Source organism: Notamacropus eugenii, chromosome 1, assembly GCF_028372415.1.
Source record: "Notamacropus eugenii isolate mMacEug1 chromosome 1, mMacEug1.pri_v2, whole genome shotgun sequence".
NCBI classification, from domain to species: domain Eukaryota; kingdom Metazoa; phylum Chordata; class Mammalia; order Diprotodontia; family Macropodidae; genus Notamacropus; species Notamacropus eugenii.
In genome coordinates this window covers 632,733,742-632,750,249 of record NC_092872.1, presented here as the reverse complement: position 1 = coordinate 632,750,249, position 16,508 = coordinate 632,733,742, and the positions used below count along the sequence as shown (strand labels likewise).

The window sequence follows — 16,508 nt, the reverse complement described above, 5'->3', positions numbered from 1 at the left end:
ATTGCCCTCTCTGCACTTCAATTTACAAGTCTGGAACCTGGGGAGGGGGAATTAATTCCTTCCAGGATTTCTAGTCTGAGTATAAGAGCCTGCAGGCAGATAGCACTAAAGGAGGTATCCATTGTAACCTTCCACCCCATCTCCCTGCTGGACCATGACGCCCAGGACCCTACCTGAGGCTTGATGTCCTCTTCATCTTTGTAGTAGTACAACTGCTGGCCTTTTAACACAAAGTATCTCTGCTGCCAGTTCTTTACGATGGACCTTTGTTTCTTTAGCCAGCCCATCTTCAGGGGCCGCTCCAGGGCGTGGGGGGATGATGGCTGATGGAAGGAGGCCATCTGCTCTCCAGTCATCACACTCCTTGACCGAGCTGGAGATAGCAACAGAGAGGCAGTCACATTGAGACTCAGGGTGCCCAGCCAAGAGGAGAGGAGGGAAGACAGACAAGAGGAGCAGGGACGAAGGAGGGTTGAGCTGTCAGGCTGAGCTCCCGGGGGCGCCTGATCGGGATCAGACCCAAGGACCCATGGTACCAGGGGCTAATTGGGTTCGGAATTGGGGGAAGGGGAGGGAGGTCAGTAGGCACAAAGTTAAAGAAGTAGATGAGGGAAGGCTAAAACTTAAAAACAAAAATAAGACCTCAGGTCCTGGAAGAGTACAGTCAGCCCAGTTACCGATCACAGCCGGCTTGGTCTGCAGAACGCAAAGCTGGCTGGAGGCTTTTGAAAAGGAAGTGGCCACAGCATTTGACAAAAGATGCTTCCTTTTTCCTGCGTGGGAGTGAATATCTGACAAGAGAAAGAAACTACAACTTTGCTGGGAGTGTTAGGGGTGAGTCCCACGAAGCAGCTGGTGAGGCAGCTGGAAGCAGCCCTGGCATCAGTCCACAGAGGAACAAGGGGGTTGCATTTTCTCTAACCTTGCCATCACCCCAGAACCCTTCCCCAGCATGAGAACCCATTCAGCAATGCTTGGCCGTTGCCCAGAAAATCAAAGCAAGGAAACTGTGCAACTCCTGAAACGTCCTGAAAACGTACCCGTAAGGACGTGGTCCAAGGTTGCTTTGTTGTTTGGGGAGGGGCACCCATGTGAACACGTACTCGGGCTATAGGATAGCTTACTGATAGGTCTGCCCACTCCATTGCCACCCTTGCCCATCTGTGCTTCACACCCCTGCTGGAATGATCTTTTTCAAGCATAGATCTAGTCACATCATTTCTCTGATCAAAAATCTACAGTGACTCCCTAGTGGCCTTCTAAGAAAGTTTCTACACTTCTACCAAGTATTCAAGGACCACCTCAATCCACTATCTGCCCCTTTTTTTTGGCCTGGTGTTTTTTTTTTCCTTTTAAATTTTGTTTTTATTTATTTATTTTGAAAGTGATTTGCCCAAGGTCACACAACTAATATGTGTCAACTCTCTGAGGCCTGACTTGAACTCAGGTCCTCCTGACTCCAGGCTTGGTGCTTTATCTACTTCACCACCTAGCTGCCCCAGCTTTGTAATATACTTTATAATATACTCCATGCACTCCATATTCTAGCCAAACTATACTGTTCAATATCCCTGAATACATCCTACGTATTGCTACCTTGATGGCTTTGCTCATGCTGCTCTCTATGCCCAAGAAGGCCTCCTTCCAACTTTTCAACTTCTGAATTGCTGTCTATCCTGCAAAGTCAACCAGTTAACAAGTATTTATTAAGGGGTTACTATGTACAGAACACAGCTCAGGTCCTATTTCCTCCATGAAGTTTCCTTAACCCCTGGTCAGTAAATCTTCCGTTTTGTACCTCCCTTAGAACTTTGTTTTTTACCTCTTTTATGTACTTATCATATGACAATATTCATTAGTTATTTGTATCGGTGGCATTTTCCTACTAGGGGATCAAAAGAGATAACACGTTTTTGTTGTTCAGTCCTTTCAGTCATGTCCAACTGCTCATGATGCAATTTGGGGTTTTCTTAGCAAAGATACTGGAGTGGTTTGTCATTTCCTTCTCCAGTACATTTTACAAGTGAGGAAACTGAGGCAAAAAAGGTCAAGTGACTTGTGATCACCTAACTAGTCAATGTCTGAGGACTGATTCCAAGTCTGGTGTTCTATCCTCTACACCACCTGCCTGCCCCAAGAGTGAGTGAACCAAATGTGAGCTATTATTATGAGAACAGGGATTGAGTCTCGTCTAAATTTTATATCTCCTTCAGTGTCTAAGCACATAATGCTTGTTTTATTTGTATTTGTAGTTTCAGTGCCTGGAACACTTTACAAATGGGCAGAAGATTTCACAATGGATTGCTCTAAATGATTCCCAACAACTCCCATCCCCTACTGGGGCAGGCTGTGAAAGGAAAAGCAACATACCTAGGACCAAATTACCAACACTAGAGAGGCTGCCATGGGTGACCTTCAGTCTACTAAATCCCTAGTTGGATTGCTTTTCAGTAAAGGGATTCGGGCCATAATTTGGTCAGCAAGGTCATGGTGTGACTGAGAGCAACTGGGAGCTCACACGCTTTTGTCAGCAGTCAGTGTCTACAATGGAGAGAGAATTCAGCTGAGAGTTAGAAGGCCTGGATTTTAGTCCCAGGTTTTGCCATTTACTAGCTGGGTGTTTTGGGGAGTCATTTCCCTCTTTGATCCTCAGTTTTCTCATCTGTAAAATGGGGAAATTAGACTGAATAATGACCAAGGTTCCTTTCAACTCTACACTCTGTGATGTTGTGACCAATGGCCCTGACCTTTATAGAACTGGGATTCATTCAATGGAGCTACCAGGGGAATGAGTCCTATGATAGTGCCTAGACTCTAAAAAGTTTCTGGGTTTCTTTTGTGCACTTGATTTTGTTAATTTTTCCCTTTTAGTTTCATTTGACAAATTTTGTGCTTCAAGGTTGTCCCTATGAACTTACAAAACAAGCTCATAGGGACATATGTCATTGTTAGTAGTGGGGTTTTTTTTCCTGAAAACAAAAACAGATATAGTGATAAACTTTGATCCAGTGCCAGTCATTGTACAGACCCTGGCATATTTCCTGTCCTTCAGGAGTAAAGTCTAAATTAGACCCGTAACACGCAGAGTAGGGAGGTAAACACACCCTGGCTCAACCACTCAGTCTGTCAATAGGCCTTCCCTGAGCTCTTACTACATGCCAGGCAGTGACCCTATGAATCAGAGAGAAAACAGAACCATAACAAAGATGTCATAACAACTTGATTTAGGGAAAAGAGAACTATCTCTGTAGTAGGGAGTCCTGGGCTCGATTCATAGGACTTAAAATGGAAGAGACCCTAATCGCCTCATTCAGCCCTCTCATGAGGACCAGAAAGGCAGGTTGTTACCCAGTTAGTGGAAGAGATGAATTCAAGCTGCAGATCTTTGACTTCAAATCCATTGTACTTGGTACTTCCCAGATATGCCATTTACTAGCTGTGTAATGCTGCATGAATCACTTCCTCCCCCCCTCCAAGATTTAGTTTCCTTTTGTGTAAAATGAAAAGGACAAGCTAAATGATTTCCAAGGTACCTCCCAGCTCTACAATTCAATAAAGCATGAACACTTCCAGGAAAAGTTCCACGTAGACAGATGAGTCAAGTCTTAAAGATGAAGGGGGAAGACAAGGCATAGACCATGAAACCACTCAGTAACTGCTAATTGGACATGACAAAATGGGGCACCCCCTACCCCAGTTAGGCAACCATCAAAAAGGAAGCTAATTTAGCTGGGTTGCCAGTCACTACCACCTTTAACTCTCCCTATCACCATTTGAAAAATCAAAAGTGAAGGCATTTCCTCTCTGTCTCTCATTCTCTCCATTCCCACATCCCCCTCCCCCATTCACACATAATCAGTTTAAGTCTACAACTATTCTTTCCTGAGTGTCTCTTTAAGGAACTGGTCATGGTTAGCCAAAAGAAGACAAGACTGGTAGAGATCATGAGCTCTGTACTCAAGTATCTGGAGAACAAACATGTTATTCAATGCTTTCAGTTTTGTCTAACTCTTCATGACCCCATTTGGAGTTTTCTTGGCAAAGATACTGAAGTGAGTTGCCATTTCTTTCTCTAGCCCATTTTACAGATAAGGAAACTGAGGCAAACAGAGTTAAATGAGTTGCCCAGAGTCACACAGCTAGTAAGTGTCTGAGGCCAGAATTTGAATTCAGGTCTTCTTAATTCCACACCTGGCACACTACCCACTGTGCCATGAACATACACAATCTCATTGACAGGAACCCCACCATCTTGTGAAAAATCTACTCCATCCCTAGGAAGGGAGCCAGACGTGGAGCCATGGGGCCTATGTTTCAAACTTGGCACTGCCATTTATTATCTGTGTGGTCTTAAGCAAGCAACAACTTTTCTGGGTCACCTTTTCTTTATTTTCAATACTAGATGAAATCTAAGGTCCAGCTGAGCTGTAAATTCCAGGATTTACCCGGCAGGAGGTCCACCCAGCTTGCTGAGGATCTTTCTGTCTTCACACTGTAGGGTTTCCAGGGGAACATGAGCCCTGCCCATTAGTTATCTCTCCCTCTCATTCTATGACCAGTCTTTGTTTTTGTTTTCAGTCACATGTTTCTCTCATGACATCTTTTACATTACTTCTCCAATATAATTCCTCATTTAGAATCTGTTACAGCTTGCTCACACCCACTATGTGCCACTCCATTAACCTTTGGATCATTGTCAACTTCAGTCCTTTGGAGGCTGTGCTCTCTACCTCCTGATCCATTCTGCACTGAACTTCTTGTCCGTTGATGGAGTCTACCCAAGATACATGTACCAATGACCAGTTCTGTGGGTTATCCATCTAACTGTATCTACAATAAGCATCCTTCATTCACTTAAATGGGATTTTCTTTGTTTCTTAATAATATTTTATTTTCCCCAATTACATGTTAAAATAATTTTTAAGATATGAAATGATGAAAAAATTATTTTATAGAACTAGAAAAATAATTAAATCCATCTGGAAGATTTTCCTCATTTGTGAGGATATTTAGAATATATCCTCAGGAATAGGAAGAATACCTTTCATTACACATAGTCATTGCCTAAACCACATAGGGATAAACGTACTAAAAAGATAAAAAACACTAGACCACGCATGTTAATATTCCAATGAATGTTACAAGAGAAAAGGATAAGCATTTTTGGGGGCCTATTATGAGCCAGGCATTATGCTAAGTGCTTTTTTTAAACAAATATTATCACATTTGATCCTCAAAACAACCCTGTGAGGTAGATATTATTATTATCCCCATTTTGTAGTTGAGAAAACTAAGGCAAATGCCTTGCCTATGGTCATACAGCTAGTAAGGATCTGAGGCTGGATTTAAATTTGGATCTTCTTAACTCCAGGCCCATATTCATGCCATCAGCTGCCTCATGACCAAGAGTTCTAGACTAGGGATCCATAGATCCAAAAGGTCTAATTGGTTAGATTTCAGGGTGTCTATGGACTTGAATGAGGGAAACCATATGTATCCATATATATATATATATATTCTTATTTAGATAGATAGATAGATAGATAGATGCCTTTATTGGTTTCCTTCGTAATACTTCATACTTTATTTTGCGCATTTAAAAATACTATTCTGAGAAAGAGTCCATTGACTTTACCAGACTGACTGCCCACAGAGTCCATGAAAAAGGTTAAGAACTCCTGCTTTAGACAATAAAGGCTGTTTATTTTTCCAAAGAAAAAGACATCAATCATTATGGGCTGGGCTTGTAAGGGGAGGCTCCTTCAACCTTCTCCTGCTCAGATCATAGACTAAAAAAATTTCACCTCTATCTCAATATTACCACTTCTTTTGTCTCAGTATCCTGCACAAACACCAGCATGCTACTTTTTTCCACCCAGCACGAATTTGGTAAGCATCAGGCTCTAGAACAAATAAACAAATAAATGAATTAAAACCACACAAGGTGTACTTTAACCTCAAACACTATAAACAGTGGCTGTGTCAATAGACCAAAAGGAATAGCCATATTAGGTAAGCTGGTGACGCTTGACAAAGCATTCAGCCCACGCTCTTAATTAATACTGACGTGCAGCCTACCTCAAAAAAGCTAATGTGGCCTGAGGAAAGCAGGAAGATTAACTGTGCCTATTGCATTTTGTACATGAGGGAGAGACAGACAGAGTCGGAGTCAGAGACAGAAGAGAGACAGACACAGAGAGAAACAGAGAGAGAGAGAGAGAGAAAGAGAGAGAGAGAGAGAGATGGATGCATAAATAGACGTTGTTGCTCAGTTGTTTCAGACGCTTCATGACCCTATTTGGGATTTTCTTGGCAAAAATACTAAAATAATTTGCTATTTCCTTCTCCAGATCATTTTACAGATGAGGAAACTGAGGTAAACAGGGTTAAGTGACTTGCCCAGACCAGAATCTGAATACCCATTTTTCAATGTACTTAACTGTGTGACCCTATGAGCAGCTCACTTTTCTCTCTAGGCCTCAGTTTCTTGACCTGTAAAATGAGAAAGTAAGATTAAATGATGTCTACAGTTCCTTCTGCCTCTAAATCCTAGGACCCTCTGATCTTTGAATGAATGGCTCTGTCCTCTGTAAAAATAATTTCAAGCATTGGTTGAATAAATTGGAGAGGAGTGTCCTACCTCCAAAAGCAAACATGGAGGGTAAATATCTATTCGGTCTCCCCCAGAAGACTGACCCCACTAGCAACCCTACTGGCTTTATCAACCAGGCAAATTTTAGCTATTCCCTCTGAAAAAAAGTAACAGAGCAGAAAGATGACACGACATATAGTCAAAGAACTCAGAAAACATGGGTTTGAATCCTGGCAAGTTGTAGATGGAGTAGATGGAGAACAGTCCTCAAAGCCAGTAAGACCTAGCTAGGATCAAGCCCGACTTCTGAAACACACAAGGTCTGCATGACCCTAGGCAAGTCATCTCCCCTCTCAATGCTCAGAGCAGCTTCTAAGACTACAAGTAGAGAAGATGTCAACTGGACTTGGTAGAAGTAGTTTCCTTACTTGGAAGCTCTCTATACCAATCACAGGCTCAGTCTCTGTCCCTGTGACCTTGAGTAAATTATTTCACTTCTTTGGGCCTCCAATTCTGTATCTGTAACATGGAGGTACAATGGTATAGCTATGAGAGCTCATCTTTTTCTATTTTCCCACCAGAAAGAGTTCTCTGAAAAGGGAAGACTAGTGTATAAGGAGTTGAGCCAAATGCAGCCCATCTCCCTAGCCACTATCATCACCTTTGAGAGGAAGCTCCCTGTGAGTGGGGATTACTTCAATCAGTTGTTGTATTTGTATCACCCAAACTCAACACAATACCCGCAACATGATAAGTTCTTATTAAGTACTTATCGATTATCTGAATCCTGCATGCAAAAAGAGGCCAACAATGTTATCAGTATATCATTAATCTGTACCCTGGAAAAGGTGATAACATTTGTTTCTCCCTTTTCCTTTAGAAGCTTCAAAAAATTTACATGGCCTCAAGATCGTGGGTCTGAACTGCAAAGGACTCATGATGAAAAATGCTATCCACATCCAGTCTAACTGCAGATCAAAACATACTACTTTTCACCTTCTTTATTTTTGTGATTTTTTTTCTTTTTGGTCCATCTCTTCTTTCAAACTATGACTAATATAGAAATATGTTTTACATGATTGAACATAAATAATTCATACCAAGTTGCTTATCATCTTAGGCAGAAGGGAAGTGAAGGAGGGACAGAAAATTTGGAACTCAAATTTTTTTTTAAAGTAAGCATTAAAAATTGTCTTTACATGTAATTGGAGAAAATAAAATATTATTAAAATAAAAAAGACTATGGATCTGCTCTAATGTTTTTGCTCTGATTTCATTAGTGTAAGGAAATCCTAAGTCAATTACTCAACAAACATTTATTGAATGCTTACTGTGTTCTGGGCAGTTTGCTAAGCACTGGAGATACAAAAAAAAAAAAAATGTAGTTCCTGTCCTCAAGACATTATAATGTCCTCCACATTATAATGGAGAGATGATCTGAAAAACTAGGAACATAGAAAATACATGCAGAGTAATCTCCAAAGGGGATTACTGGGGGAGACTTGGAAAGGCCTCTTGTAAGAGTTGGGATTTGAGCTGTCTTAAAGAAGCCAGAAAGCAAAGGTGAGTCAAAAGAACATTCTATCTATCTATCCATCTGTCTGTCTATCTATCTATCTATCTATCTATCTATCTATCTCTCTCTCTCTCTCTCTCTCTCTCTCTCTCTCTCTCTCTCTCTCTATCTCTCTATCTGCCTGTCTGTCTATCTATCTATCTGTCTGTCTGTCTGTCTATGTATCTATCAGTCTGTCTGTCTATCTATAGCTATAGCTCTCTATATCTATATCTACATCTATCTATATCTACATCTATATCTATCTATATTTATATATGTATGTATATATACTTACATATATATGGCACTGAGACTATAAGTGATTTGTAACTGAGCTGTTTATAATCTTAGAGAGCCATTTGGGAATACTAACAGGTTAGGTGACTTGCCCAAGAATCCAAGACTCCGTTAGTCTGAGACTGGTTCTCTACATACTACAGTATAATGCCAGTATGGATCCACTACTATTCAATAAACTTTTAAGATCACATCCAAGTAGGAAAGATATAATGAAAAGAAAGCCAGTTTTGGAGACAGCCTTGAGTTCAAATTCTGACTTGCTACTTATATGAACTGAGCAAATGCACAATTTATGTTATCTATAAAATGAAGAGGTTAGAGCAGAAGGTCCCTCCATTCCCTTCTAGCTTTAAATTCTGGTTTCTCCAAAGCTAATCCTTAGTTTCTCTAAAGTACATAGAACTCAGTTGTTTCTGATGTGTGTGTGTGTGTGTGTGTGTATGTGTGTGTCCCAATTGTCAACATCCGTTGCAACATTTAACCCAGCCCTTTCTGCCTATCTCTACATAACAGGAAGTTGATAGTAATAACAAGGAGCTTGCAGAATGTTAAACGTATCCCAGCTTCCTATTCTAAGTTGCCTCAGAGACTCTCTTCCTCATGATGAAGTAGAAATTTGAAAATTAGTTCATTAATTTTAACTGTGTGAACAAGGGTTGGCTAGCCTGGGAATCACAAGTTGATTTTGAAGTCCCCATCTCCCTCAGCTAAAGTCCTAACAGATCGATATTTTGACAAGTAGGGAGCAATTTGCATCAGACAGATTCTCTTTAGTAAATACTTGGCAAATTCAACCTCCTATAACACCGGATCAGGTAAGATCCAGTAAGATGTTTTGCTTCATTAGTCATTTGTGTTCACAAGTCAATGACACTTCAATGAGTCTCTGATCTCTTCAGCTGGGATACTAAATGTAACTCCAAGTTTCTAATACAAATAGCAACCCTTCCATAACTTCTCATCCTATGCTGACTACATGCATGGCTTCCCATAAATTCTCTATAGAGATCCACCCCTCATAGTGTGGACCTTTAGTTACTGGTGCAAACCTCTTCACATTGTAAGGATACCAATGGAATATTATAACATAATGATAATAACTAACATTCACATGGCATCTACCCTATGCCAGGCACTGTGCTGAATGCTTTACAAATATGATCTCATTGGATTCTCACAATACCCCTGGGAGGTAGGTACTATCATTATCTCTCTTTCACAGATAAAGAAGCTGGGGCAAACAGAGGATAAGTGACTTGCCACTCACAGTTAGCACACTCAGGACTTCCTGACTTCAGGCTATGTCCTCTCTACTGTGCCGCCTAGATGCCAAGAGAGAAGCAACATCTGAAGAGAGATGTTGGTTGGTTATTTCTCACTGTCACTACATAATCGGGCCATCTTTTATCCCCAGGAATACAAAACTCTGTTTCTTTATTACACTTCTGCAAAATTCCTTGCTGGTCTTATACTGCACGTACGCACACCCACCACGTACTTCTCCATTGCCTTCAATGTTATGCTTTGGAATCTGGCGTATGCCCTGGCTCAGTCATTTGGTACAATTGGAAGAATGTCTATTTATATGTACACATGTACATATATATATATATATATATATATATATATATACACATACACATACACATATACATAAGTGTCTATATTTATAGATTGCTATTTAATTCCTATGATATAGGTGGAAAATATGGCCACATGTTTCCCTCACAGTCATATGTATGTGTGTGTATGTGTGTATACACATGTGTGTATATATGTATTTCTACATGCATGTGTATATTTGTGTATGCACACTGACAATCTACTTCCATGGGTTTTCCAGACAACTACACAATAAACTCTCTACAACAGACATTCTTCACTATTCATCCATTTGTTTTTCTTCTATGTGGAAAAGACTTTTGAATGACTAAGTAAGTCATTTAAGAGATTTCTACAATAATTCAAGGGCTTGATGTAATCACCACTATGCCATCTGCCAACAGAAACATCTGGAGGACCTCCTCAACATCTAACAGGAAATCCTTCTTCCATCAGGATTCTTTGCAGGACATCCTCCATGAAAATAGTGTTTAAAAAACCCCAACAATTTTTGTTCTCCCTATTTTAGGCCTTGTTTAATATTAGCAATCAGGAAAGATTACCAAAGTTATGCCCAGTGTCACCTCTTTCATGGAATTTTGTGTGATTTTGATCTTGGGTTGTTGGGGGCAGGGATTGTTTTGGTTTGTTTTACATTTCTGTAGTGCTTACTGTGGGCCAGGCATTGTGCTAAGTGCTTGGCAATTATTACCTTATTTGAGCCTCACAATAGCCCTGGGAGGGATGTGTTATTATTATTCCCATAGTACAGATGAAGAAAATGCCCCTATTATGTCTTTCTCTGTGTGTGTGTGTGTGTGTGTGTGTGTGTGTGTGTGTGTGTGTGTGTGTAAGTGGCATCTGTTTTGTGTAACCTGGGAGGTTTCTCTTTAAAGGAACAAGGAGGCTGTTTTCAGGATTTCCTTGGTCTGGAAAACTGATCTTGCTTTCTGGTTACCTTAGGTCTGAAAAGCCCAGCCTATGAAGAATCCTTGCTCTCCAAGGTTTGACAGAATTCCCATGGTTGTGCCAATTAATATACTTCTCTGAATGGGAATTTCCTCCATGAAAGATGTCTAGAAAGAGCAGAGCAGCATTCATCTGAATCAGTTATACCTTTATTGAATCTCCTTTTCATGGTTAAGCAAGCTTTTGTTGAATATTTTATAGCTCAACAATGTCTTGATGCTTTCTAATCCCAACCAAGCCTGAGCAGCTCAACTGGTTGAGGTTTTACTAGGTTGTGACAGGACTAATATCAACCAGTATTTCTCCCCTCCAACATCCTCCCCCAATATAGGATAGGCTCATTCCTCTTCCTTCCCTCTTGTCACCAGGATTAGTTTTGCCTAAACATCAACAGTTTTCCCTAGGTCTTGAATGGCTCCTGACTCCTTTGACCCACCCTCTGGTCATCTAAGGACATAAAAAGTACCACTCACATGGAGCAGGGGCCCCACATCCTGCCTGCCCTGCTGACCAGATTCAGTTCAATATGGAGATGAAGGGACACCAAGCCCAGAGAAGGTAAATACCCTATTTGAGCATACTTAAAACTTCTTTTGTGAACTATTCAATGACTTGTAAGGGTCTCATTTTATCCCAACATTGAACCTGAACTGGTGTAAGCATTAGGCCTTCCTCTAATATTAATCCAGACAATTTATTGGAATATAACCTTTTAGGTCTCGTTTTGCTGTGGCCAATCAAATGCTGCTATAATGGACCTCTGCTTTCCCCCTGTTTCATCAATTGTGTAACTATAAACAATCTGTTAAAAATAACAGTAAGTGATATGTAATGATGTAATATGTAATATAATATGTAGTGATATGTGTTTGAATTTCCTTAAGTATTTTTGAATTATGTAATCCTCGCATTTTATACCAAGGATTATGGATCACCTTCAAATTCCAGCATCCACAATCAAAGGACTAAGGTTAGCATAGCAAGTGGTTAGTTGACTATCTCAAGGGTTTGTGTGATATCAGAGATATCATTATAATCACCTTTGCTATTTAGTCTTTCTTAGCTACTGTGACAAAACAAATAAAAATAAATACAAATTTCAACATCTAGCCTTCAGCCCTTTGTCAATCATCCTCTGCACATTTGACAAGGCTGAGCTCTAAACATCAGGCACGCAACTCATCTCTAGGCACTACCTAAAGCCTTTGCAGCATTAGGTTCTAACAGTTAGTGGTCTACTGCCATAGCTTTTGAAAACCCAAAATCACCTCTGTGATTAAGTATCAGTTGAACGGATGCCTATTAATTGGAGAGTGGCTAAATAAGCTGTGGTATATGATTGTGATGGAATATTATCATGCTGTAAGAAATGAGAAGCACGATGACTTCAGAAAAACCTGAAAAGACTTACATGAATTGATGCAAAGTGAAGCAAGCAGAACCAGGAGAACACCGTACACAGTTAAGAGCAACATTGTACAACAAAGTACTGTGAATGACTTAGCTATTCTTTGCAATACGATGATCTGAGACACTCCCAAAGGCCTAATGATGAAACATACTATCTGCCTCCAGAGAAAGAACCAATATTGTTTGAATACAGACTGAAGCATGCTATTTTTCACTTTCTTTTTTTCTTTTATTTGAGTCTTCTTATACAAAATGACTATTATGGAAATGTTTTACATGATTGTACATATATAACCTGTATTTGATTGCTAACCATCTCAGGAAGAGGGAGAGAAGGAAGGGAGGGATAGAATTTGGAACCTAAATCATTTAAAAAAAAAAAACAAGTGTTAGAAATTGTTTCAACATGCAATTTGGGAAAAAATGAAATATTTTAAAAAGAAGAAATATCAAAAGATTATCTGTCATAATATATATAAACAGAATAAATTCATTTATTTACTATTTGTTCAATTTTGTGGTAAAGAATGACCATGAGAGGTTTCCCAGTTTTTTGTTTTGGGATTTTGGTGGAATCATTTCCCCCTCCACATCTGTACCTCTATACATCCCTGGAGTTTAAGTCACAGAGTAAATTTCTCTGAGGTTTATTCTTCACACAGATCATCTCACATGTACCATTACCCACACCATTTCTCTGATCTTTACTTACAGATCTACTACTTATTCCTATGAGATAAGAGAAATGTAGTGCCACATGTGCCCCCATGCTCCCTCCCCCATGTCTACACACCCTCACAGATTTATTATCTCTCTTTTTTTCTCCCTGCCTGAGCATGTTTTCCAATAACAAGGGGTAAGTGCTATGAGAAAAGAATCCTGGTAATTCCCATCTGTGATGTTTTACTTAAAATTCGTCTTTTCTCAAACAGACAGTGGTATTTTCTTTCTATGAGAGTTACATTTTCAAGACCCATTAGAGATCAATTATATTTTAATCATAGTTGTCTTATCCCATAGTGACAAGGTAGAGAGAGTAATGCCATGTAAAAAAAATTACCATACTCTCTGACCAGTTATTTGGCTTTTGCCAATGAAATTTGGAAACATACAATGATGTAGTCAGGAACAATCCATCATTCAATCAAACAGCAAGTATTTATTAAATAGCAACTGTGCCAGGCACTGCTGTTAGGTACTAAGAATACAAATACAAGAAATGAAATAATCCCTACTCTCAAGGAATTTATAATCTAATGGGGAAGACAACAAGAACATAGTTAAGTATATATAGAATGCATGGGTAGCGTGAAGAAGAGTGAGGAATCAAGGATAATGTCAAACTTAGGAAACTGGTAGAGTTGAAGAATGGTGGTATATTCAATAGAAATAGGGAAGTTTGTAAAATAGGTGGGTTGGGGTAGGAGGGGAGAAATTGAGTTCTGTTTTGGACATGTTGAGTTGAAGATGTTTGGAATGATCAGCAAGCTACTGGTGATTCAGGATTAAAACTGGGGGGGGGGGAATTGGGTATATACACACATATATATAAAATAAACATTTATATATAATAAACATCTATATATAATAAACATTTCTATATGTAAAATAAACATTTATTTATAAAATAAAAATTTTAATATAGTAAACATTTATATATATAATAAGCACTTATATAGCACTTTAAAATTTGCAAAGTGCTTTACAAATATGATCTCCTTTTATCCTCCCAACGACGCTGGGAGATAGATGCAATTATCCACATTTTACAAAGGATGAACCTTAAGCAGACAGAGGTGAAGTGCCTTTCTCAGAATCATACAGCTAGGAAGTGTCTGAAGCTGCATTTGAACTTAGGCCTTCTTGACTCAAAATCCAATTCTCTATCCACTGCACCACCTAGCTATCAATTACTATCAGTAATTCAGATAAAGGCATAGATGGAAATACTTATTACCACCTAGATCTGGGAGTCAACAGAATAGAGATGATACATACAAAGTCTTATTCTTGGGTTTAAAAAAAATCAGCAAAATTTGACCACCAAATCTAGTGTTTTTTCTAGTACAATCATTGGCCTTCTAGTTTAAATGCAAATGGCCTTGGGAGAGGGAACACAGTAATTTACATTTGTACCAATGTGTAAATAACTGAGATCTGGTTATATAGGATAAAGAATTAGAGAGTAGGAGGGTGGTAAAGCACTGAAATGGGATAAGAGGAAACAAGTTCAAGATGGAAAAGCTAAATAGTAATTTATTTGAAAAATCTGGGGGAAAAAAGTTCAATCTGAAAAAGTGGTATTTATTTTTATTATATTCCATCCTATTCAATTTGGCCCTGTATAGTCTGTAAAGATCTCCCAGGCCTCCCACACTTCTCTCTATATACACTGTCTCTCTTGGTGACCTCATCAGCTCTCAATAGGCACTCTCCATTTAAAGAGGTTTCAGAGGAAATTGAAGGTTGAGGGTAGTCACACATGGCCAGACGTAAAAACGGAAACATCTCCACAGATCAAGTGTGGCAACTCAAAATAACCTGGTGAAATTCAACACCCTGTTTCTAGCTAAATATCAAAGTATTTCAGCTTGAACCTTTTCTCTGGAACTTTCCTGCCTCACCTCACCCCCGCTTAACCCTTGCTGTGGCTCCTGATTTTGAGCTTGCTTCCATTTCAAAGATTTTGTCTCCCACCTCTGACCCGTTAAGCTTTCATTGTACCATCCAAGCAATTCTTGTTTTCGACTTCTAAATATCCTAATTTTGAACCTTAAAGCCTATGTGAATCCTGTTTTATATATTTACTAGCTGTCTAACCCTGGATAAGGCATTTAAGCTCTCTCAGCCTCAGTTTCCTGATCTGTAAAATGAGGATAGTAACAGTACTTACCAGACCCTCTCTCTAATCTAAAGTGCTGTAGTGAGGATAAAAGGAGTTAACATATATAAAGTGTTTTGTACTCTATAAATGCTAAGCATTAGATATCATTATATACTGCTTTGGTAATCATGGGCAAGCTACTTAACTTTTTGGTACCACTAGAAAACTCTCTAAGACCATGAATTACTGACAAATTGTTGACCTACTTGAGTGGAGGATGTTTCTACACCAGGAATTCCCCACATCAATGACATCACTTGTCTAAACATACACATGCATTCCACATGTATGAAATAACTTTTCATCTATAACCACACCATTCTACTCCTACTGCCCAAAGGGGAAAAGGTTCAACCAGCACCATGGACACCATCCAGTCATGACTCCAGTTCTTCCTTGGCTTTCCCAAGTCAGGGTAGGAAATACAGGTCTAGGAACCAAGAGAACTGGACTCAAGTCAAAAGTCTATCCACAAACTTGGCCACAATGCTCTTTGAGACTCCGCTCACCAGCACTATGGAAACCACCCAGACTCCAACTCTGCCTTGGGAAAGACCAAGGGGAAGAAATACAGATCTAGAAAGCAAGAGAACTAGACTCAAGTCCTAAGTCTACCACTTACTTGGCCAAGGCACTCTTTGGGATTCAGTTTTCTCATTTATAAAGTGAGAGGGCTTATAAAGTTAGAGATTGTCACTAAGCTTCCTTCCAGTTCTAAAACTCGAAGATCTACTTCCACAGTACCTTTGTTTTAAGCATGGATTTGAGTTCTATCATTCAATCATCAAGTAATTTTTTTTTCTCTCTTTTTGGAGGGAGGAAGGCAAGACAATTGGGAGGTAGGTGACTTGCCCAAGGTAAGACAGCTAGTAAGGTGTCAAGCATCTAAAGCTGGATTTGAACTCAGGTGGTACTGACTCCAGGGCTGGTGCTCTACTCACTGTGCCACCTAGCTGCCCCTCATCAAGTAATTCTTGAATATTTGTTATATGCTAACTCTAAATAGAACCAAGCACTATACAACAAACTTTAACTTGCCAGACCAAATAGATTTCTGGGTCTATGCAAAACTACAATCCCCAAATGTTACATTTTCATTGAATCTATTAAGAAAAATGGATTCATCAAAAGATATAATCTATAGCATTGAACCTTAATGGTCTTGCATAAGCTGGGTAGAGCTTTCTGATTTC

At 39.5% G+C, this 16,508-nt stretch overlaps 1 protein-coding gene across 2 annotated transcripts in view; it reads right to left on the bottom strand.

The window, feature by feature from the left end:
* ARHGAP25 (Rho GTPase activating protein 25) overlaps nucleotides 1–16,508 on the bottom strand; it is a 120,866-nt gene that overhangs the window by 57,219 nt on the left and 47,139 nt on the right. Inside the window, exons 1-2 of one of the 2 annotated variants that reach the window (XM_072635318.1) lie at nucleotides 643–1,013; nucleotides 174–373 (exon numbers count right to left, since the gene is read on the bottom strand). In XM_072635318.1, coding sequence (XP_072491419.1) covers nucleotides 174–356 — 183 coding nt within the window. In that variant the 5' untranslated portion in view covers nucleotides 357–373; nucleotides 643–1,013. Of the gene's footprint in view, nucleotides 1–173; nucleotides 374–642; nucleotides 1,014–16,508 lie in introns of those variants that run through there. The other variant, XM_072635317.1, reaches the window with a different exon arrangement.